The 24927-nt window shown below is 36.2% G+C and overlaps 1 protein-coding gene across 3 annotated transcripts in view; it reads right to left on the bottom strand.

Annotated features, from left to right (window-relative positions):
* Positions 1-24927, bottom strand: part of ARHGAP21 (Rho GTPase activating protein 21) — a 119251-nt gene that overhangs the window by 9490 nt on the left and 84834 nt on the right. For 2 of the 3 annotated variants that reach the window (XM_062569013.1, XM_062569015.1), the window contains exons 7-19: positions 21158-23108; positions 7998-8156; positions 7727-7829; positions 7601-7637; positions 6948-7073; positions 5865-6149; positions 4745-4809; positions 4516-4664; positions 2900-3042; positions 2647-2802; positions 2461-2539; positions 1488-1561; positions 1313-1402 (exon numbers count right to left, since the gene is read on the bottom strand). In XM_062569013.1, the coding sequence (XP_062424997.1) occupies positions 1313-1402; positions 1488-1561; positions 2461-2539; positions 2647-2802; positions 2900-3042; positions 4516-4664; positions 4745-4809; positions 5865-6149; positions 6948-7073; positions 7601-7637; positions 7727-7829; positions 7998-8156; positions 21158-23108 (3417 nt within the window). The remainder of the gene's footprint in view (positions 1-1312; positions 1403-1487; positions 1562-2460; positions 2540-2646; positions 2803-2899; positions 3043-4515; positions 4665-4744; positions 4810-5864; positions 6150-6947; positions 7074-7600; positions 7638-7726; positions 7830-7997; positions 8157-21157; positions 23109-24927) is intronic. The other variant, XM_062569014.1, reaches the window with a different exon arrangement.

Here is a 24927-nt window from a genome sequence, read left to right as displayed (position 1 = left end):
TCAGACAATTAAAATACAACCTCACTCATCTATACTTATATATTCTACACTATTAATGCTATTTAAACAATATTTATACAGTACACTGAATACATTAAATGCTAAAGGTTTGCTTTAGATGTTGCACTTAAAAATGGCATGTACTATCATTCCATTAGAATGTAGACTATAATCACACTCAGAATGCAATTATTTGTAAAACTAAATAAAAATTTTAAAAGTATTAGCTAGAGGTTATTATTTGCACAACTGATGTAGGAACCTGTAATGGTCATTTGAACAAAGACATTTTCCCATCTTTTAAATGATTAAAGACTTGAAGTTTGCTATAGGTTCAACTATTAAGCATCAATCACATCAACTTCTTCCTCTATCACTGCATATTCGTAGTCACACCAATACTATGTAGTTTGAGTTCACCTACTCTACTCTGAAAAAAAGGATAGTATTTGCATTCACTGTAAGTAACAGCTAAGCAAGGAAGAAGCAGTTGGTGTAAAATAACTCAGACTCCTTCCCCACCCCATGGAAACAACAAAAGGCTATCCGTAGGGGTGTTAATTAAAAGATCCCTACCCTTTACACCATAACTATCTATCTTTAAGCCAGCAGCATTTATTGGGTCATTAAACATTCGAGTAATTACAGCAAGACATGTTCTTAAGAAAAAATCACTGAAGTGTCCAGGAACCCAGGCCTCACACAAAGCTGATGTGATTTAGCCTTTGTAAACAAGATATAGACACTTGCCTAAATTTTATCCACAACTTTTACTCTGCAAGATTCTAAAATCCAGTAAAAGTTAGAACTGATACAATATTTTACAGAGCTCTGACAATAAAGAACCAATTAAATTTTTACAAGGGTTTTACCAGACACCTACTTCTTTTCATCTTCAAAGCCAAGTATTAATAGACAATATGCATAGCATTCCTCTAGGCCTTACACAAAAAATCTGCAGTATATTAATCTTTTGCTTAAACTATTCAAAATCTCTGCCCAGGCACACTCATGTCACTTTCTAGTTGGATTACACAAAATCTACAGACTTAGGACAAATTTAGGAGACAAGCGGTTATTCCCACAAGAAGTAGCACTACTTTAAATAAACTCCAACTTCATTCACATTGAACTAGTACATATTTTGAAGGAATCCTTAGTCCAATTCAAAGATCTTCTCAACATAACAAAGGCCTTAATTTCATATTCAATAATAAAATATGGGCTTGTTCACTAGAAATGACCCTACATAAAAAAAATTTGTTTAATGAATGAAGCAAAGCACAATACATTGCATTTTTGTTTCTGATACCTTGTTCTTTTCTGAATTCTCTGCTACTGTCTTCAGGTGTGCAGAAAGAAACTTGAGAGTTTCATAATGATGTTCAGGTAAATCATGAATCTGAAACAAACAATAACTATTCAGAATATTAAAAATTTAATGTTAATTTTGTGCTGCACCTACAGTACACCTGATGTCAGCTTACCAGTCTCTTCAGTGTTTTGAGACGTTCAACAGGATCTTCCTTTCTATTAGCATCTATGAAATCTGCATATTTGTCTGTTAAAAAAGCAGAAGTTAAATTAACACATACATATGACCTCTAAAAGTCATAATTAACCCATGATACCTGTATGCAATGCAGTAAGATGGCAGAAGAAAAAACAGGTTTAATATATTGTAAGTTAAAAAAAAAAATCTTTTGTTGTATTTTTTTTAATCTTGGTGAAGAAAAATCATCCTATTCCAACTCCAAAAACTGGTATTATCGACTGCTTACTGAATGAAATAGTTGTACCTAGCTATCCAATAGTAAATATGAAAACTAATGCTATAGAAACATGCTTTAAGAAATTTTACTCCTACAAATCAAATTCTGCCTTTGCTAATTTGTCTACTGATACTTCTAGGGGAGTTTTAAGGAAGTAATTTATATGGATCTGATTACATCCTATAATCAAAGTTATTACCCATAACCTTTATTTATTTTTTTTTAACTTCCTCCAGAAATAATAACAGGTACATAACAAAATGAAAAAAAAATTAGTTTTTTTTTTTTAGCTTGCCAGAGTGAATGGAATATTAAGCTGTATAATTTGTAATTTCTTCATAATTACAGAAATTTATAAGTCTCATTCTTAACTTCTATAATCAACATGACTCACAGAAATCACAGAATCAGTAAGGTTGGAAGGGACCTCTGGAGATCTCTAGTCCAACCTCCTAAAAATTTCCTGGTGCTGGTTCCACTGGGGCTTGAACCCAGGACCTTCAGTGTGTAAAGCAGATGTGATTACCACTACACTATCCTTTCCCCAAACTGTTCTTTAAGAAAGAAAGAGGACATATCATACAATTCCATTGATTTTACTGGACATTTTTTGTCGAATCATCTTAAAGATACAAGATCAAGTTCAACAACAGTTCCTGAAGGCAAAATCATAATGGAAACAACTTACCATTGGTAAAAAGGGGTTCTGGGAGCTTTCTGAAGAAGGATTTCAGCAAACTGCTTATTACATTCAAGTCTCGCCATTTCTACACATTTAGAAGAAAGGGACAGACATGCTTTATATTTCTATAATCATAACATAACCAGAAGTTTTGGGGAGTCCAAAATGGAAATGCTGTGATCAAAGACTTACATCATCATGAACATCAATGTCAGTCATTCCCTTGTTGAGCTCTTCTTGCATACTTGAGATGGCAGCATTATTTCCAGGAACTCTGTAAATACCTGTGTACTCAAGACCTCTCTCTTCAACTAGTTTGCAGCATATATCAACAATCAACGGAATATACTGAAGGAAAAAAGTTATACATATATGTATTTTTTTAAGTAATTAATGCAAAAACTATTTAAAAATCATAAAGGAAAGAAAAATTTTCCTTTCATACTTTGTTGGTATGAGCTGGAGGACAGTCATCAAGTCTAACACCAAACGTTCCCACAGCAGATGGCTTCTTTTCAAATGTCTTTCTCATAATGCTTGGAATGCCTTTTCTCCATGTTCCTTTGTCTTTTGGTGGGCTTGTCTCATCTTTTTGTTGTTAGTACATACCAAACAAGGAATTGGCAAAGAAATATAAGAGAATTTAAGTAACAAAAACTATTGTGAATAGAGGTAATAAGTTTAAGAAGATAAAATAACCTACTGCATTTTTATCTCTTTTATTGGCCAAGCTTTCTGAGTTGGTAACACACTAAATGCTTGTCTACTGTCTTAAACATACTTTTCTTCCATGTAATTCAAAAATATGTTTGGACATATCCAAATTACAGAGTTAAAGCAGTATTTAGATGGTATTGCAGAGTTTAATCTTTCAAAGACGAAAAATATATACATTATATTAAAAAAAATGCAAATTAGCAGCATTAAAGGAAGTAAGATTAAGCTGCCACTGAATTACAGAGTGCTGCACAGAACAGTCATACTAGCTATGAAATAATACAATCACATCAAAACATTACATTATGGGCACCTACTTAGTATTGCAGTAACAGATTTCAGTCGCTTCTATATCATTCCAAACACAATTCAAACTTCTAAAAACATTTATCCAAAATCAGATAAAAATCAGTTTCTCTATTTACCTCTACTTCATAATTCATATAACAAATTATAGTTCCCATTCATTATAAATCTCCTAATACAGTACTGCCTTCTTATTCAAAATATTTCTAGAAATGTTCTTTCAGTACATTTGAGATTTAATTAACAACTCCTTTTAATCAACACTGCAATTTAGTTACATAATTTGTAGCACAGCAAGAGTAAAAGTATGTTTGTTGGTAACAGAGCAGAACTCACACATAGCTTAAATTCAAGACTGAACAGCTCAAAAGTAGTTGTTCAGCCAGTTGTCTGAATTTGTATGTAATACCTTTATAAGCAGTCTGATCATGTGCACCATAAACTTACACATTCTCTGAAAAAAATCAGCTTATGACTTTATCTGATGGAGTTCAGTTACTGATTAAAGTTTGCAGTCCCAGCTCATCAGACATTAAGGCTCATGTATTCTAAAACTCAGCAGGCACTATCGCGTGCTGGAAAAAATAATACATTTTCGCTTCTGCCTTTTAAAAGCTAAAGAGCAAAAAATTTTTCTTCTCAAATTATAAAAGACTTCATCGGAAAACTTTATTTTGTTTGCTTAACAGCATATTTAAAATAATTTACCTATTTATTTCCAAACCTTGGTCATGAGAAGCTTAACAGCAGTAGTTTCCTGCTGTTAATACTACATGAAACTGTATGACAAAAGCCAAAACCTTTCTGAGAGACAAATGGAATAAAGCACACAATGATCTGAGAAGACCTGAAGTATATCAAAGGTAACATCTAAGTAAAGGAGCTGCAAAAACTGAGTGATTACAGCTGCAGCTTAAATAAATTATTTAATAGTTTTTTGCACCAGTATATTCAATAGCTTGAAGAATCCAGATAAGGCACTTCAGTGGGCTTATATGGGGCTATAGGGAACTCAAGAAATACACACAGCACACAAACCTTTAGTGAGAAGCTTTCTTTCAGATTCATCCTTGGGAGAATGTGGACTCTGGGTCCTCTGCTCTGTTTTAGCTCCAAGCAGAGTCTGTCTGATACTTAGACTCTGACGAGGAGTTTTGGGAGATGGCTCTGTTTTGCTGCTTGAAGAACTGAAATGAAATATTATTTCAGTTACAAGAAGATAAGTAACAAGTGTACAAAAACTGCTGGCAACAAATAATTCACCTACCTCATCATCGTACTGTATTCTTTAATCCTTCGACTAATTAGATCTCTACTAGTAACACCAGTATCCTATAAAATGAATTGAGATCTACTTTACGATCATTGTTTTGAAAATAAAATAATTAACTTTTCCCCTTGACAAACAACATATCAAAAGTTAGCATTTCAGTACAGTTAAAATCTAACGGACAGTCCCTGGGAACTACAAGGATATAGTATTTAAAAATGAAAACTATTCCTGTGAGTAGTTACAAACTAAATACTACTGTTTAGATTCTCTTCAAAGCAATGAAGATCTGACTAAATCTTGTTACACTGAAAGCAAGTTTAAATAGAAAACATGTAAGTCAGCATGCCAATACTGCTCTGAAAAATCTAATCATATGTTCACACAGTATTCCCATAACTAATTATCACTATACATACAGCTGAAACAGCCTTAAGTTCAATGTACTTTCAACTACTTGACTAAAAATATTTAACAATTCACTTTCCTTTGACTAATTATTTCAAATCTGAGCAGTTGGGCATGACCACAGACATGAATGTACTCTTCTGTTGCTCATCTTTGAAACGTGAATGCATCGAAGACATACTGAGACTTAACTGTACAGGTAGTGACATGTTATGCACAGTAATACGTTTCCTTCTTGTAACTGGCATTCACATTTAATTCATATAAATGGGCATTCACCACAATTTTAACTCTTCTGAGTTTTACTTTAGTGACTGAGAATCACATTATGCCACTGTGTACTTGACTTTGCAAGCAGAGTCTGAAGACAGAACAAACTGTTTCTGATGCAATTAGGTAATTTTAACAAATCAATTTAGTGCCAAGCATAGTTGTAGACAAGTCAGCAACAACATTAATTCATTTTATTTTAGAAGTGTGTTATCTGATTATCAAGATGTCAAGCTTTTTAAAATTCAAAGTATTTATTCAGCTACCTTGTCTTTCACTTCATTTTCCTCTATATTTTACCTCATATACCTGCACATATTTTGATCTATTGCTTAATTAAAAATTTCTTTTGATGAAGTATTAATTAAGAGAAAATAGAATCAGATTTTAATTTAAAAGACAGTAACAATGCCTTCTGTATTATATATTCTACGATTACCTCATCATTTAAGTTGCTGTTGTCTTGTATTGCTTTAATCCATGCTAACATATTATCTCTGTCCTCAGCTTGAAACAGATACTCGCAGTCTGATGTGGTGAGTCTGAATACGTTCTTCCTCTTGGTTTCACAGTATGAGATGTCTATCAAACAAGCATTGATGCTGATAGGTTGTTCTTCTTCAGATGGGGTCATTTGTTCCTTTTTATCCTTGTACAAATAAAGCGAATGACCTCGAAGAACAACATACAATTGTTTCCACGGCCGAATGCTCCCACCAACTCGCTGAAAAATTACAAACCAATTTATGAGATTAGTTACTTGTTACAATCATTTGTCAGTTAAAAAACCATCTCCCAAACTTTCAGAACAGAAATACTATCTTTCAGAAAGACTATACAAAAAGTGGGATTCACTAATAGCTCTCAGTTAAAGGAGCGAGTTCCTCAGCAGCCTGCCCACCCAGATCACACCTAAGTATGTGTGGACACAGGAGAGTAGCAAGAAATAGAGAATGCCAATAAGTATATAATTTCACAGAAGCATTAGAATAAATATATACAGGAAAAAAAAAAAAAGTGGGCTCTTGTCCAAGCCTTTTAAACTTGAATTCAGTCAGACTTATACCCACCCATACAACAAGGCAATTTTGGACCCTTGATTTTCCTTAAGTCTTAGTCTGTGAATATGCAGAAGGTTAACCTGAACTCAACAATTCTATAACATTCATTAATATCAGAGCTTTTCTCATTATTGACAAAGAGGAAAACAGACTGTTTTTCACGGGATTGCATCTTTCTACCTAATTAGTCCTTAGAAATGAGTTTACTTCACAGATATTTTGAAATGTGAAATTAAAGCAGTTCAGAAAAGTCTCTAGAAAGAAGCTGAGGAAATTGCCCATGTCAGTCTTCTAACAGCTAGGTCTAAAACATCGTCAGTCTTATGGAAGCTTGTACCTCCAATATTTTAATTATAAAAAAAATTTTTTTAAAACAGGAAGATTTCTTTCCTATGCTTTCAAATATCATATTCTTAATTTTCCACCACTTTAATCTTGGGTGGACATTATGAAACAGGTACCTTTCCTTTGTCTGTGACAAGCTGACGAAAATGGAGCCATCCTTCCTTGGAGGCATCACCAAAGACTTCTGAAGAAGAATCTTTTCGGGAACCAGAGTCCTCTGATGATTTTTGACTGTCGGGGACCTTAAAAAACAAACAAAAAAAAGTCACAGAAGGAACCCCACAGTATGCCTCTACATTCTAGATGCTTCTCATTTTAAAAGCTGACACCTCCTTCAGGGAAAATCCCCTCACAGAACCTCCTTGGAAAATACGATTTCTAAAGTTTCCACAAAGTAAAATGACTTTACACATCCCAACAATATTTTAGGACATTGCAGGAATCTTAGACTCTCATTACTAAGTTCTTGTCTTATGAAAGCTCATCATAAATATGCTTTATTTACAGGAACTGAAGAAAATGAAAATCAAGGACCATGTGGTAAGCTTTGAAACCATCAGATCATGTTTTCTTATGTGATACATATGGCACCAGCTAGGGAAAAGAAATAAACCCAAATCAAAACTAAATTAAGTTTCAAAATCAATCAAAATTAATTACAAATAATCACCTGATGGGTAGCAATAAAATCCATGTGTGTCAACACAGCACTTAAAGTTCATACAATATGTCACAGTAACATCCATAATTCTTAAAAATATTTACCTACCTTGATCCCCTTTAAACTAGATACATGCTTAATGGATCTGTTGGGAGAAAAAATAGATATTAAAATAACCTTTTACATACTTCCAAAATATATCTGCAAATTAATAGGTATTTTTTCTGAACTTACGATTTTCCTTCTTCTCTATAGTCATCCAATCCTTCATCATATGACTTTGATCTCTCAGTTTTTGTGGCAGGCTGGCTATCCAGGACACTAGGCCTGATGGATTCTACAAACATACCAAAATTATCAGATATATATTAACCTGAATAACATCTCATAGCTTAAAATAAATTGCAGAGAAGACTATAATTTTCACACCTGTTCTCCAGAGAAGGTAACTTTTTTTTTAGAAAAAGAAAAACATTGCGTGGAAAAAAATGAAATTAATACTTACCATGATCATGTGAAAGCTGTCGTCGAAGTAAAGGAATTGGAGATGCAGGACTAGGAGGAACAGTTGTTATAGTGGGTGCTTGAGAGGCAGATGCAGAAATAACAGCAGAAGCAGGAATGTGTGCAATATCATGGTCAATACTAGGGCTAGTCGGCTCATCTACAAATGTAATATGCAACATATTAGCATGTTAAATGTGTTAATTAAATGCTCAAATTAAGTAGCTGTCTGGACTTCTCATTACTGGGATATCAGATTAATTATCTTAAACAGCTAGTCTTTCAAACAAACATCAAGGGTCCAATTAATTCACACTGTAAAAAATACTAAAAAAAAAAAAAAAAAAAAAAAAGAACCTGTTTCATTTTGTAAGGATGTTAATTGTACATTAGGGATAAAGCATTAGGGATAAAGACAAAGGTCATACCTGATTACAGATTTTGCAGTGCATGAATAAAACTAGAATAACTTTCTAAATTCTTGCAGCATGATGTTCAAATAGATGGTATGTTTATATGTGCACATGTAAAGAACTCTTGTTATATCAGTAAGTCTAAACTCAAGAGACAGATTAAGTACAATTTCCTGCAATAAAACAGGCACATTCAGATGTTCTGAAATCATTCAATTTAAAAGTGTTCAAATAATAAAAGAGGAAAAGAAAAGGAAAAGAAAAAAACCCCAGCATTTGAAACAGGTATCTAGCATCCACTCTCTCAAATCCCCACAAATTCAAATAAAGAAGCAAGTATTCATATATTTGAAAGATAGCACTACTACATACCAATTATTTCTTCCACTAATTTTTCATACAAACGATTGCATGCCATACATGTCCAGCACCTCACAGTCTCAACAGTCACAAGGGTCATCATGAAAGATTCCAGGAAGCTTTAAATACTTCTAGTTTTTAACACGTTTCTTACAAGACAGAAAAAGCTGAAAGGTTTATGGTCGACAATTTTGAGAAAAGAGCTTCTGACATTTTCTCAAGTACACTAGTAGTATTAGAAAAATAATTCTACTTCATACTACGGTAGAAGAGGGGGTGGAGAGAATCAAGTCACGAGCAGAGGCCAAACGGTACTGCTTTAATGAATATGTATGTATTCTAGGTGCTAAGAATTGTAATATGCAGAGCTTCTGAAAAGCCTATTGAAATCAGTGAACATTCACAAACAGAGGTTTATTCTTCGCTTTGTACGAACACAACTGCATGTGCTGCATTGTGCTTTTCAAACAGTCGCTAACAGTTCTGTTAAAGGCAGAGCTTGTACCATCAAAATTTGGCAATGTAAATTTAAAACAAGATGATAGAATTGAATAAAGCTCAGAAAGGTTTAGCAGACAAAGCAGAGGGCTGTTACTGGAGTGGTTAACTTAATTAAAAAAACTATCAAAAAAACTAAGAAACTAGTTGCAAACTAAAAAACATCAGTGAAGAGAAAGCAAAAGAATTTGTAACAAAGCCTTGATACTACAGTTTGTTTAAATAATGTCTAAATTTTACTTGCATCCACAGAGACAGATTAGAAGCATTTACAGATTTCTTCTATATTGCAGTCAGGGGACAGGAAAAATCTCAGTTATATTTCCATTTTTGAAACCAGAATTACTCACTGTCCTATTTTCTTTTTCATTTGCTCAGCTTCCCTACAGCAAATCCTGAGAGAAGTACACTAATGTTGACTAATGAGTATTTCCACTTACTGAACAATTTTATGATGGTTTAATTAGTTTATAGTATGTAAACTGGAAGTTCTCAGCTTTAACTTATTTATGCTACAGACTTAACTCAGAATGTCAGACTTTACTCTGAAAGGTTACAAAAATGCAAGCATTTAAAATAAATCTGCTTGAGCTATGAATACAAAAGTGTTGGGCAATATACATAATTTCCCACAGCATATGCTACTTAAATCCAAGTAATAGGCTGAAGACAAATAAACTCCTCATAAATTCTTAAAAGCAGCAATAATTGTTCAACTGTTGGTGCACCTCTTGTTAAATTATTAAGATGTACTTTCTCTAAGTCCTAAAAGTCCCGCTTATGAGACTTTAAAACCTGCTGTATGAAACAACAAGGAAAAAAGTCAAAAAATTTAAATACATACATACAAGTATTTACAACAAAAGAAGTTCAGTTCATCCAACAATGAATGTTGTTATTTGTTTTAAAAACATGCTCAGGGCCGACCGCTAGCAGTTTTTTCGGGGCAGAGGAAGGTATTTTAGGATTACAGAATCTGTAGTGCAAAAAATCCTTCTGCAAGGGGCTCTCTTGCTGTATTATATATTGTTATTAACATAATATCCTGGTAATTATTTTATTCTATTCCTAAAAATATTGAGTATGTACCACTCTGCTTGGGAACCTAACCAAAGGTGAGTGAGGAACAGCCAGGCTAATCATGTGCTGCAAGTTGTCAGAAGCAATGAAGTGATGCTACTTGATGCTAATCCCCAAATGAATCAAAGTTAAAGTTGTTTTAGAAATACGCAAGCTTTAAAGAAACTGCAAATGACATTGGCACAGAAGGAAAATAATTCTGTTCAATCTGTTCAATCAATAAAGAGATGGAAAATTAGCCAAAGACAATCTTTAACTCATGTAAAAACATTACAGAACAAGCTACAACATACAGCATATGAATTACTGCTTATTAATTCAATGCACTGGCAAACTCCACAGATGTTGTCCAACAGAAAGACTATATATATCCTCTGAATTTTGACTTTTCTCCTAAGTGCTTGGGATATGTTTCTTCCTTTTCAGTTTCCTTGATTAATCTGTGTATTTGTACCACTAAATTCCTTGTAGAGTACGCACTAGGATATATTCTGCCCACTGAGCAACAGAAATGGCAGTATATGAAATGCAGTGAAGCACACAGAACAAATGAGGTCCCCAAAATAATGCTCTTTCAATTAGTAATCTCAATGGTTATCGGTACCCCTCTACCTGCTTTTAACAAAAAAACAAAAACAAACAAACAAAAAAAGGTCACAGCTTTCAGGACTTCTCTAAGCTGCTTCCCTTTGCAAAAAGGATACAAATACAATTTGTTCTGCTTTATTGTCTGCAAAGTGATCAAGAGACAGACCATGGGAACATGAGGCAGCAAGAACTCCAGACAGTGAAAGAGCATCTCTGGTGACAGGCGTGATGCTGCTTTCATGCATGTGTGAACACAAGTACACAATTACACAACTGGTATACTGTAAAAACTAGTAATTTTTAGAAGGAGCCTTTCAGCATAAAAATATTTTAGAAGACATATAGAAAGCTTTCAATAAGCAGGCAACACAACTCCAACTATAATCATAACCTGCATTAGCTGATTTGCTAGCTAAAACCCAAAGAAATTCCAGCTACAGTTTTACAAATGCCAAGTAAAGGTGAACAACTTCTTCCCTCAAAATCCTGGCTATGCTCTTTCTAACACAGCCCAGCATCACGTTAGTCTCCATCACTGCTAGGTGAACTCACGTTAGTCTCCTGCCCACATGGACTTCCAGGCCCTTTCCAGCAGAGCTGCCATCCAGCCAGTCAGCCACCAGCCCGTACCACTGCAGGAGACTAGCTTATCCCAGGGGCAAAACTCAACATTTGTTCTTGCTGAATTTCAGGATGTTCCTGCCAGACCATTCCTCTAGCTTAAGTCCCTTCAATAGCAGCCCTGCACTCAAGTGTAGAGACTGTATCCCTTAGTTTCGTGTTATCTGCAAACCCGATGAGAATGGACTCCGTCTCCTCTCCAGGTCAGCAATAAAGATACTAAACAAGATGGACCCTGAAGAATCCTAATGGTAATCAGCCTCCAAGCAGTATATTGCACCATTAGCCACTACCCTTTATATCTGCCCACCCAGTTTTTCCACCCCTCCAGCAGTACACTGGTCTAGACTGTAACAGCAAGGTTGCTATGACAGACCACGTCAAAAGTCTTGCTGAAGTCAAGGTAGGTGACACCTACCATTCTCTCCTCAACCTAGATCTAGTCATCTCCTTATAAAAGGCAATCAGGTTCATTAAGTACAATTAACCCTTGCTAAATCCACTCTGGCTCTTCCCAATTACCTTCTCCTTCATAATCCCAGAAATAAGCTCCAAGAGGACTTGCTCCATTATTTTCCTGAGGACTGAAATGAAGCTGATTGGCCTGCATTCCCTGGATTGTCCTCTTTGTCCTTTTTGAAGGTGGGTACCCAACCTGCCTTTCTCCAGTTACCAGGGACCTCCCCCAAATCTTCATGACCTTTCAAAGATGACAGAGAGTGTCCTTGCAATGATATCGGTCAGCTCTCCCAGCACTATCAGATGTATTTCATTGAGTCTGAAGGACTCGCATGGGTTGAGCTTCCCAGGAGATCTCTGATCCAAACCCCATTCACTACTGGCAGTCTCTCTCCTCCTTAAAGCTGTTTGTAAATACAAAGACCTAGGAGACCTTGCTGGTGAAGACTGAGGCAAAGGCGGCCTTATCTGCATGCACCATCACTAAATCACTCACGGCATTCAGCAGCAGGCACAGGTTTTCCATGTTTATTCTTTCACTGTTACCAAAGTGGCAGAGGCACTTCTTGCTGCCCCTGCCAGTTAGAACTCAAGTTGAGCTTTGGCTTTCCTAACATCATCCCTGCATGCCTGGGCAATGTTTCTATTTTCTTCCTTTGTAGTCTATGCTCCCTTCCCGCTTCTGCGTAAGTCTTTCCTGCATATGAGCTCTGTTAAGAGTTCCTCGTTTAGCCAAGTTGTTGTGATTGCATAACTTCTTAGGAAAATGGTTTAGTTAACTGAACCATGCTATATAATCACTGAGAATGAATGTGCAGACTATATTCAATCCGGAGGAGTTAGTCTTCTTAGGTTCCCTTTATCATCAACAGAGAGAGAGGTGATTTTCCCCAGTGGCCCCTTGGGGATTTACAATGTCTCTTCTTTCTCCGCTGCTGATAGGAAGTGGCTAGGAAGCCCATCCTTCCAAGGCTGGGGTCAGCTTTCAGGTCTATCCCCCTAGGACTTGGCAGCCTTGCAAGCAGTATCGCAACACCTCAGACTGCAAGAAGGAACTGTACTTAATTTGTCAGTGTATTGTAGATCACATTGCCATTTAAATCAGTAATTAAACAGTTCAATTTAAACAGACAATGTGAACATATGGCTACAAAGCCTAATTCAGCAAGTCTGTAATTTAATCGAGGACTATTATCTAAAGATTTAAATAATAAAAAATTAATAATGAACAGAAATGAACATTCAAAATAGTTTTAAATTGCTTTTGATATGAAGAACTAACTTTGAAATAGCATGCACTTACACACACAGAAAAATCAATCCACATATAAGCTTTCCAAGCTACATACGCTGAAGAGATTAATTGTACTTTATTTGCTGGCTTTCAGAAACGCAGACTGAATTCTTAGATTAGGTATGTGTTCAAAGATGCCTGTACAACACTTCATGCAATTTTGGTTACTCATCGATCTTGTGGAATTACAACACTGAATTACTCAAACTTTGTAAACAGATCAGCCTTCTATAGGAAGCTAATGGGAAATTCTGACTTCAAAGTCCAAAGTACTAAATAGTTATTAAACTTATTAAAGTTATTAAACTTATTAAAGTTATTTTCACTGAAAGGAGACACAGATCTGAAGGTTTCCAGATCCTGGGATGGAAGCTACCTATCATTCATTATAAAAAAAATGCAAAAAACAGAAAACAAAATCTTCTATCCGTTGCTTCTCTTTTCCTTCAGTAATTCTCTCATAAACACAGTTCACTTTTGTGGTGCAATTTAAGAATGAATCTGAATCTTATATTGCAGTTTCACTTGCTTACAGCAGAAGAGAAAGCAAAAAATTGCCACACTTTCCTCAAAGAGACCAAAATGTTTTCTTTACTGAAGTACTGACAGGATATTCCAGTAACACCAACAGAGCCTGCATTAAGCTTCCTATCAGATGCACTGCCTCACCTCCAGCATCTTGCAGGCTGTATCCTTGGCCTACCCAAACACTTCACACCACATGATGCCACAACAGGCTTTACACCATCACAACGCACAACACTACCTTGTCCCAAAGTCTTAAATACAGTACGTGAAGGCTTTTCAGCCTTGTCCCACATCTAACACCACCTGCTCTCTCTCAGTTCAGGCTTCCTCCAACTCCTTGCGCAGAGGGTTTCCCTTATGGTACAGCCATAGGGAACAGATCTTCCATCCTTCAACACCACGCTGATGATGGCAGGACGTGAGGGATCAGCAAAAGCAGCTGAGGCACAGGCACAAATGCAGCAAAGGAGAGCAGAGCAGGGGGACAGAGGGCACAAGAAAGAGAGAGAAGAGGCACCACTAGGAAGAGTGAAGGAAGAAAGACTAGACAGACAGGATACTACTGGAGGTAGGAAAAAGACCTTCACACACCCACAGGCATGTGCAAAGAAGTCATGAAAGGTCTATCTCAGAGGCTCTTCACTTCTGAGAAACTTCAAAAGAAGCTGACTTTAAGGTAAACACAGTTCTGCCTATATAGATCTACTTATTCAGGAAACTTCACTTTTCTTAATACTCTGTCAGGAAGGTGAAAAAATTTTTAAAAATGTTATCTATACAATGTCATCTGTGCAGCAAGAGGGCTAGAAATAACCAATAAACCAAAACTGAATTGTTCAATCAAAAATAAACAATATGGAATTAACTTTGCTATCTCATAGAATAGCACAAAGGTCAAAGTACTTATCCTGTAAAAGCGACTTTTTATTACACAAGTAATAAAGTACAAGCAGATCAAGTAAAAGCTGAAGTACAAGCTGATCCAGGTTTTCCAATAGTAAAACACCTCCAGAATCTAAAAGACGTGATTTGGAAAGAAGATATGCTTATGCTAATGCCTGGGTTCACGATTACGTGCTACTTTCTCTAATCTAATTTTTCAAAAAAGAAATCTTTAAAAAAAAAAGTAGCTGCAGCACTGAATGACTTAGTACTAAGAACATCTCCACGTATCTACTTTACATAATTATCCTCACGTAGTCAAAAGAATGGGAACACGTCTGCATGCTGAGCACACATTCACGCAAGCTGCAGAAATACAGGGCTGGAAAAAACCTCCCAAGTCATCAAATTCAGCCCCCTGCTATTGCACTCATGTAAATAGTACGTTTATTATACTGACCAAGCTTCACACAAGTAAAAAAAGTCTTCTCAAGGTTACTCTTAATGTAAGGTTATTCTTCAAATCTTGTCTATGACAGTCTATTGCTTACTTCAAAGTGAAAAAAAACAAATGTGTAAATATCTTTCTGTATGTTCATGTTAGATACAGGCACAAGATAATTCTAGAGGTTCATGTTCACAATGTAACACCTTGCCACACAAAAAATACAGTACAATTCTCAATACACTTTTTTTTTGCCCAAGAACTCTGCTAGCAGCCCTTTATTACCTGTAATAATTATTTTAAGTTATCATCATATATTAAGGATGATTTATACTCTGAAAACTTTACCCATCCAAACAAAAGAAATCTGATGTCCCTATTCATCTAAATCTCTTCTAGATGTTATGAATTATTGACTTCAAACTTGAGTTTTAATTAAAAACGCACTTTGGAGTTAAAGAAGTGTATGAATGGTGTTCAAACCACTAATTTGTAATTTTGTGTTTTGGCTGCTATATTTCAGAATACCACAATGATTTAAAAATTGTCCTTTGGATAAGAAACACTGAAATTTTCAGCCTGGAGCAATAGTAATTTGGCAGGCCATACTGTAAAACCCTGAAAAACAGAAGATTGATGCTTATCTTAGAAACACTGATGACATGTTACAAGCTGTGCCAATGATGTTGCTAAAATAATAGAAGCAATAGCCCTTCAAAAAGGAACAGCTGTCAGCTCTGATTTTTTACTGCAGCTACAGTTATATTTTCATAGTTTGGAATGGAGTAGAAAAGAAACTAGATTATCACAATGGCGGAAAATTTTCTTATTCAGCCTGACAATTAAAAACATTTGCTAAAATTAAAATTTCCTTAGCACGCCATATCAACAACTTTGTTCAGCCACCACTTGCCCTTAAGGTATCCATGCATTTGGGTTGACATGCAATGGTTTTTCCTGCGGAAATTTGAGGTTTGAGTTCCTCTCCACTTGATGCTTATCTATTCTCACAACGAAAAAAAAAAAAACAGAGTGAGGACATTCTTTCAACCATTTTTGTATTACATGTGAGGAAAATATTCTTACTTTTTCCCCTAACCTTTCTCCATTCCTACCATCATAACCCTTTTCATAATGCACTGGGAAAGTGTATACCACTTTATTCTGTAGTTTCCAGACTATAACTGCAGTGTGTGTGTGTGTGTGTGTGCATGCACATATGTGTGTGTGTGCGCGGAGTGTGTGTTTGTATCATCTTGCAGACATGGGGAAAGGTGTTGTATATAACTCATTTAAAAGGCAGAAAACATTTTATTCTTTCAGAAGAAAAAGTACTTTGAGTTATGTGTATGGCTTGCTATTTAAAAGGTAGGTATTGAGAAAGATAAACTTTATGTATCCATATCTTCAACACTGCAACAGGAGCATAACATCACATGTACAATAAAATGGCTGAAAAGTCTAACCGATGCTGGGTATTTTAAAAAGTCAAATGTTTCATCTCCAAATACCCTTAGTTCATTTACTTAAAAAAAGTACTTGGGAACAACAACAACAACAGCAAAAATTAAAAGGACCCTGAGCAAAATCCATTGGAAACCAACTGAATCAATCTTACCTGTAACTCAGCAACTATCCAAACACATTTGTTTATGATAGAAGTTTGTAGAAAAATGCATTTTGTTTCAACACAGTAGAAAAAATAATCTGTTCTTTGCTTTTTGTAACTTCAAGATAAACTCTTAAAGCAAGGTGAAAAGCAGACTTTCTCTGTATGCTAATGATGGGAACTTAAATCATCACAGTTGTTTGCCTACTCTAAGGGTAAGTGGGACAGCGATATTAAGATCATGAGTAGTGTGGAAAGGGTAAGTCAAGATTAGTGGCACACTGGTAACATTTATAGCACTTATATCAGAAATAAAGCGAGTAGGAGGCAGATTCAAAACAACAACAAAAACAAATAGAAAAAGCTCTATAGGTAACATGCAGATAAAACTGGGAAACTTGTGGCACATGCACAAGCCACATTGGGCTGAGGTATGTAAAGTGCAAGCAGCTGGAGGATGAAAAGTACTTGCATGAAATATTATACACACTTGTCCTTCTTACATCTTTCCTTATGTATCTGATTTCGGTCAGCGTCAGAGAGGGCATTTGTCTGACTTCTTACTGTTCTTCAGTCTTATTACAGTCTGGTCAAATATTTTTATCTGGTTAAGTTTCTCTCAGTTATTCACAAATTAATAGTGGAATGAAGTGACCTCATTTTCTAGGGTAAGGTTATATCAGATATTTTCAAAAATAGGGTCACACCATTGAGGAAAAAATGTATCAGTACTTGTTTAGTACTACTGTCTGTTTGACAAAAACAGCAATAGAATAACCATAAAACTTGTTTTGATTTGGAAAATATTTTTAAACTTCAAGATGATGTTTGTTTAGCTTAAGCATTCTAAATACATCCATTGAAAACTATTTTTCTTGTAATAACCCACAATACACCTATGTTGGAAAGAATATTCACAGTAATAGGCCAAGGCATTAAATTGCACTGATAGTTTACATGCTACAATGAGTTTAAGTACTGAATTAGTTTCTCTGTTTTGTTCAAATGGTTAGTTCACTCCAAGCTAAGTAACCAAATTTGACAGCTGAGTAATTTTTTTTATGGTTTTCTAATTGCAATAAGTAGTGGAAAAAAGATAGTTTCAAGTTAAGCAGAAATCTCAGATATGCACACTAAACATCTGTATCTAAGAAATGTATTAAAATATCTGTATTCTGAATCTACGTTCTCTCATTTTCAGTTAGAAAAATGTTAAGTGGCATTCTAATTTCCATCCAAGTCCAGATTGACACATCTAAAATTAACTAGTAGATCAGAAATGTATTATTTGCTATTCTCTAACAGAAGAATTGTACAAATTATGGGTGCATTAAACATGGCAATTGCTTAAATAATCACTGAGAGAAATAGTATTTTTACTAGTCTAGAGAACAGGTAAGACAGCTTGTGTGTCGAAGGAATGACCTTTCATTAGATCAACAGGTATAGTTTGAAACAAAATGCAACAAGTCAGGAACAGAGTCCTTCTCGGACCTGAAACAGAAACGGTGGCTTTCAAAGGTAAGCACAATGGTCTGCATTTAGTAACACACTGAAAAGTAATGAAGCATGTAGTACCAGGATATGTGTTTTAATAAAACCAGTTGCTTCCCCATTCCCCAGGAACCTGTACTTAACTGAAGAGCTTGAGTACACAATATTGTATCTCTTTTTTTTTACATTTTTTTTTCTCTTACAAAATATATTATCTCTTTTTTCTTAACAGATGTCTCATTGCTACTAGCAAATGCAAATCAAGATTTAATCTCCCGGCTTTGAAATATCATTTTGTGAAAGGACTATAGTAAAAAGGCATTCTTCAGCACAACATCATGCTCTCTGTAAGAAACTGCCACAAATAAACTTGATGGAAAGTCTACTCGGATTTTTGTACATGGTGAAAGGCACTATGGTACTTAAAGAGATGGTCTAAAATCATCCTGTTCTTGGGTAATACTCAAGAGCAGGATATTTGCAAAATACTTATTCAGGAGCCAACTATTCTGGCTGAATTCCTCCCAAACCATAATCTGACCACATCTAAGGAACAGAAAGTAGTAACAAAAATAAGCAGAGCATAAACTGTTTAATGTGGCAATATGTAGCCTCAGAAGATACTTATTTCCCCAAATTTACATTATAAGCTCCTTCAAAGATCTACTGTACAAATAAGTTCAGCATATACTTTTATGAAATGACACATGCCAACTGAAACTGAGTACCACTGAAAATACTTGGGCTGATATACACATAACAGAAGCAAGGAGGTTGCCAACAAACACCAAGGCATCTCTGCATTCAAAATCAACACCCTTCTCAACCCAAAGTAGAAAGAATAGAAAACCCAAGTGATTTTCCTTCAGAGTTTAAAAGCCTTCAACCGTGTTTCAAAGCAGATCTAGGTTTTTATCTGCCTGATCAAGTAAGCTGTGTTGGCTCAGGACTGTGCTTACACTCGGCGAGCACTACTTTTTGGTATTTCTGGAGTACTCACGAGGTTCCAGTTCAAGAAGCTAAGGAGCTTGTAAGAAATCACACGATTACATCATGCAGTATTACGCCAAAATCTAAAATGGAGAGGTACATTCCTGTTCTGAACTGCACAGCCAAAATGGAATACAATTGCCATGTTTAAGGCTTCTTTGAACTGTAATCATCATATTTCTTTAAAAACAAGAAGCAAGCCACATGTACAAGAGATCATGGCAAAGCTTTATTTAAATCAAATCCAAAACAACACTATCTTCTATCTTAATGTGGCTTGATTTGACTTTTACAGCTGGAGTTTTAAAATGCATGGGATTAAAAAACTCCCAGCAAATACTCAAGGAATACATTAAGGGTCAGTACAAAACTACACAGAACCTTAACAGTATGCTTAAATCAGCATGAAGGTATTTGATTAAAAGAATCTGTGCAAAGGCTGGCTACAGACTTACAGTAATGCTAAAGAAAGATAAATGGGGACTAGAGAAGAATCCAGATACTTGAAGAACCAGATACTGATATAACCTGTAATCAGAAAGACCTGCATACCTCCCATTCAAAGGAAAAATCCAGAAAAGTGAAACCCACACACTAGTTTGCTAAAAAGGCGGCCTTCTTAAGTCTTAAGTCAAAAGAACAGAGTATTTTATCTTGTGCAAGGTTTCTACCCTCCAATGCACACAAAACTGCTTTGCCATTTTCAGTTAGGTATTGTAATAAAACTGTTTTAATCTAATAGCAGATATTATACATAATACCAGAGAGGGAGAAAAAAATTGCTGCAGACCCACAGTACGAGACAAGCTAGTTGATATATTTGTTATACAAATTCAAAAAGATAGATACAAGTCAAACTGTGGGGAAAATGATGCGCAGAAATCTAGACTCCAAAGGATTAAGTCAGTCACGACTGGAAACAAACAAGCAAAATCAACCAAAAAAATAACCACAAGGTGGGGAAGGGGGTGCTGGTGGTGAAGACGTTGTCTGCTTAAGTGGAATACAAACTCACCCTTGTCATTGAAATTCTTTCTTCTGCAGATGACTCCACCTACTCACACACCCAAAACGGCTCTATGATCTTTTCTTGTTACTACTTACAATCCCTCCACTGGCTTCCTCTTTTCTTCCAAATTAACTTCAAAGTGCTCAGCCCTCCTCCATTAAACCGCATGTAGTTCCACCCCCTTTTATGTCACAGTACCCGCAAATGAATGTTTGTGCCTTCTCACGTTGTGCTTCCACAAGTCCCTCAACTCTTACCCACACCTTCTTCTTTATTTGCAGATTCACTCCAGTTTATTGCTCTACTTTCACCCGAAACAACTTTCCTGCACCCTGTAACTGTCACAGAGAGCTCTGACCTTATTTATTCATCTCTCTTAAAATCAACTTTTTTCCCCACAAATTACCATTATGTGGATGTATATGCATATTCTCTTTATTGGACTACAAATGTTTTATACTATAAAAGTCAAAAGTATTTTGAAAGGCACTATAAACTATTTAAATACTAACTGTTCATAAAAAATGACATCAGGGCATTATGTGGAAAGAAAACCAGACACAGTTACATAATTGAGACTTTTCCAAGGTTTGAGGAAAATTCTAGAAAGATTTTAAATAACTGTAGATCTTTTTACATTTTACATTCTCCAGCATTCCCAACAGAACAGAACCTTTTCCTCCTGCGAAAAATATTTCTACTTCTTACCATATAAGAACTTACTATATAAGAACTAACGGAAAGGCACCACTATCCCCCACCCCTAGATTTGCAGGAATAGTAATCAGCCACCTGGAATGATGCCCTCTCTATTCAAACATCAAACAAAAAAGCATCAAAAAGATGCTAAGTACTTATTTGATGTATACTGGAATAATTGGTTTAACTCACCAATAAATGGAATGGAAGCTAAGGAATCGCTAGGTGGGCTGGAACCTGATGCTTTCCTTTCTTCAATTCTTTTTATGTGGACTTCTCTCCGAGCATCATTAGGCAACCAACAGGTAGTGTCTGAAGCAGCCTCTTGGTCATTTACAGCAAGAATGTAAGACTGGTGTCTCAAAGGCTGTGGAGTTTGGTGGCCAGAAGGCGATTTATCCCGCATGACAACTGCGTCCCTATCATTTTCCTGAACGTCTGGCTGTAGAATTTCAGGCTCTTGGACATCTTCCCTTTCAAAATCATGAATCTTTTGCCTGATGGAAGCATCTACATTGTCAGAGGTAGCTGAACTCTCACTTGCTTGCTGAACAAGTTTGGCAGAGGAGGCAGACAAAGAGGGGGGTTGGATGTTTTTGCCAGCTTCTGTTTTGTGGTCTGGGGAGCCTTCTGCTCGAATCCTTGGCTGTTGATTTAACAGACCACTCTGATGCAAGTGATTTACTGTTCTTTGGTCTTTGCTGGCAACAACATCCAGGCTCTGGTGAAGGGGAAATGATGGTTTTGCTGCATAGGAAGCAGTGTTCTTCAAAGAGTTACTTTTAGAACTTCTGGCTGTTGTGAGAGATGTTCTCTCATGTGAAATAGCTGCAGGCTTTGAAACTCCCCCCAGAGATTGCAAGTCTCGAGCAGACTGTAACATTTTTATATCTGGTGGAACTTTTTGGAAGTGAGAAGCTGACAGAGAAGCTCTACTACCTATTCTCCTACTGTCTGAAATATAAGTGCTCGGAGCCATAGAAAAATTTTGGCCTCGAAGGGACATATGAAATGCATGTTGTCTAGATCTTTCATAAATACCTCGTCGGTCATCTTGCTCAGTAAATCCTGTCCACTTATAAGTCTTTCTCCTATCTCCATTTGTATCTGCAATCAGATTCTCAGAACGAAAACTTTCCAGGGTTTCACTCTGTTTGCTGAGGTAATCCCATGACCGAGTCCTGTGATTCCTAGCATTAATCGAAGGCGAAGTTAATGTATCTTGTGAAGCACTTCGTGGCCACTCCTTCATCAACACAGGATCTTCAAGTCTTTCCTGGGAGACACTCCGCTGCCGAATCTGAACAGACTGAGGAACCCTGTCATGAGAGGTGCTTCTGCGCCGTACCTGGGAAGCAGTGCGATTTGGTACCACCTGATTATAATCAGTTGTATTCTGAGAGGCTGCTCTTAAACTATCCAATCTTTCCTGTATTGTTCGGGAGCCATACATGTGCATGCGCCTATTGTCAATGTACTCTTTGTAGGTTTTGTAGGTCTTCCAGTCTATATGTTGGTGGGAGGTCGGAGAACTATAATGATTAGTAGAGACAGAGGGTGAGTCAGTGGCTTGAGCAGGAGGTCTAGTGCTTGGGATTCCTTCTGGACATACTACATAATTTGAAGCTTTATTTATTGTTCCAGTTGGATCAACTGGCCTTGTTATTGGAGTCTGCGGAAGTACAATGGCAGTGGACACTGAGGAAGATGGTGATGTGGTCCGTGCTTTCAGAGTGGTTTGATCTTTTAAGCCATATCTCACTTCTTCTGTCCTGTGTGATGGACCAGCATGATTATTTCTACAAGATGGCAGATCTACAGCCTTCTCAGAAGGCACAATAACAGTCCTTACAGTTTCATTGCAAACACACACAGCTGTATTTGATTTTGCAATGTCTGTTGGTGATGGAGGCACTTGTATTTCCATTCTGTAAGCCCTCTCTGGCTGTGTCAATGCCCGTACTGGTCTAGTGACTTGCTGTTTCCCCAAAGAGAAGTCAGAAGACAGTTTGTCACCAGTTTGTGCCATAACAGAAGCTGTGGATGTCAGGCGTGGATAACATATTGGCGGTGGTTCAGGTATGTTGTGGGCATTACCACTGTAAGCTTCATTGCCTTTCAGGTAGGCATCTTGGGAATACGCCTGTGGAGAGAGGATTAAATGATTGTTAAGTAATAAGAGGGAGATGGATAAGTTCACCATCCCAGCGTTGCACGATAAGACTTTGAAAGAGAAAATAAGTATGAAATTTATATTGTATATTCCTTTAACTAAAAGGATAGTTTACAACTTAAATACAGCATTCTATCTCTTTAGTGAACAAAAACAGAACAGCAAAATCACTATATATATCCTCTCCCTGAAAAACTAAAAGCTGAACTGATGAGCAATTCTAGGAAAATACTATAGGTAGAGCACTGTAGGCAGGTTTCCCAAAATCTGTGAGTACAAAATACACTAAGTAAATTTTCCCCCCTTAGTTTTATTTCAATCACAATGCTTCAAATATCCTTCCCAGAATTTCAGAGCAATCGACAGGTTAAAACAGTGCATAGTAAAATCAATTAGCACTAGAAAATTCTCTATTCGTTTAACATAGAACACACAAAAAGTACACACAAATATAAACACTCTCCTCTAAGATGTCTTCTGCATAAAAGCTACTGTTCCTAAATATAAAATGAATAAATTACAGCAGTAACATCTTTGTTGTGAGCCAACACCCTTTAAGTAATCCTACATTTTACAGGAGACAGCCAGTAGTAAATGGTACACTACTAATATTACTGCAAATATAGGAATAATATGCCTGATTTTTAACGTCAAGCTATAAGCAGTATGAAAATTCACATGTATCTGCTACTGTCTACACACTATTAGAACACAAACTAAAATTTCAATTTATTTCCTTAGTGTGCCTGTCTGCATCTTTCTATATATCTTCATATTACATTGAGTACATTTCAGTAGTCTCTTTTTAGCATGAGGCAACATTTGATATCATTGTGAAATCAACAGAATGTACAGAAAAAAAAAAGGACAAGCCTACAAATTACTTAAACAATATCCTGCTATTTAAAAACTTTAGTATGACTTCATTCTGTTTAAACATAATGAAATAAAGAGCTGACGTTCCGGAGCCTGCCAGTTCAACAGAACATGAAAATTATTTCCCAGGGTTTTTATACTTTTAGGTGTGGTATCACATTACAGCATTTCCTGTCTAAATAATAACACAGTTAATTCCAGAATATCAACATGCCCTGTCTTAATACTAGACAGGTTACAAAAACCCAAGTGGAGCCATAAAATTAACAAGAGCAAAGTACAGAGGAGGGCGAGGCATTCAGAATACTGCTGCAATAAATGTTATACAGAGCATTAGCAAAGTGCAAAAATATTAAAGCAAACTGCAAAGAAAGCTCATCAAGTGACACAGGCACAAACCACAAATTAAGAGATTAGCATCATGAAGAGAATTCAGCTCAGACTATCTAGCTCGTTTCCAACAAACTTGCCGTTTTATATCCTTGCTTATCCTTCTCACAAATCACTTGAGAAAAACATGCCTTACAAAAAATCGGAGAAATGGCTACTGTACATTTCTTACCAGTGCTGTGACATCCTTTGTAAACTGCAGCTGGCAGAAAACAGGAAAACATAGTAAAATCCGCTTACAGATGTAAAGACAGAATTATGTTGTCATATTGATGTTGGTTACAGCAAGCTAAAAATACAGCTACACTGATTTCACTGGAAGGTACCAACGAAGGTAAAGGGCAGTAGAATATAAAAAATAACTTCATCCTCCTTGTGAGCATATCTGTCTCAGGCTTTTATCTGCTCCTTGCATTTATCCTCTACCCTTACAGAAAACAAAACACATTTGTGCCATTTTGTCTTGGTGCATCCCTACAGCTGCCTGCAGAGAGCTCCGCTTCTGTGCAGCGAGACTTCCCTT

This window comes from Rhea pennata, chromosome 2, assembly GCF_028389875.1.
Source record: "Rhea pennata isolate bPtePen1 chromosome 2, bPtePen1.pri, whole genome shotgun sequence".
NCBI lineage: Eukaryota > Metazoa > Chordata > Aves > Rheiformes > Rheidae > Rhea > Rhea pennata.
This window is presented reverse-complemented; position numbering and strand designations above follow the sequence as displayed.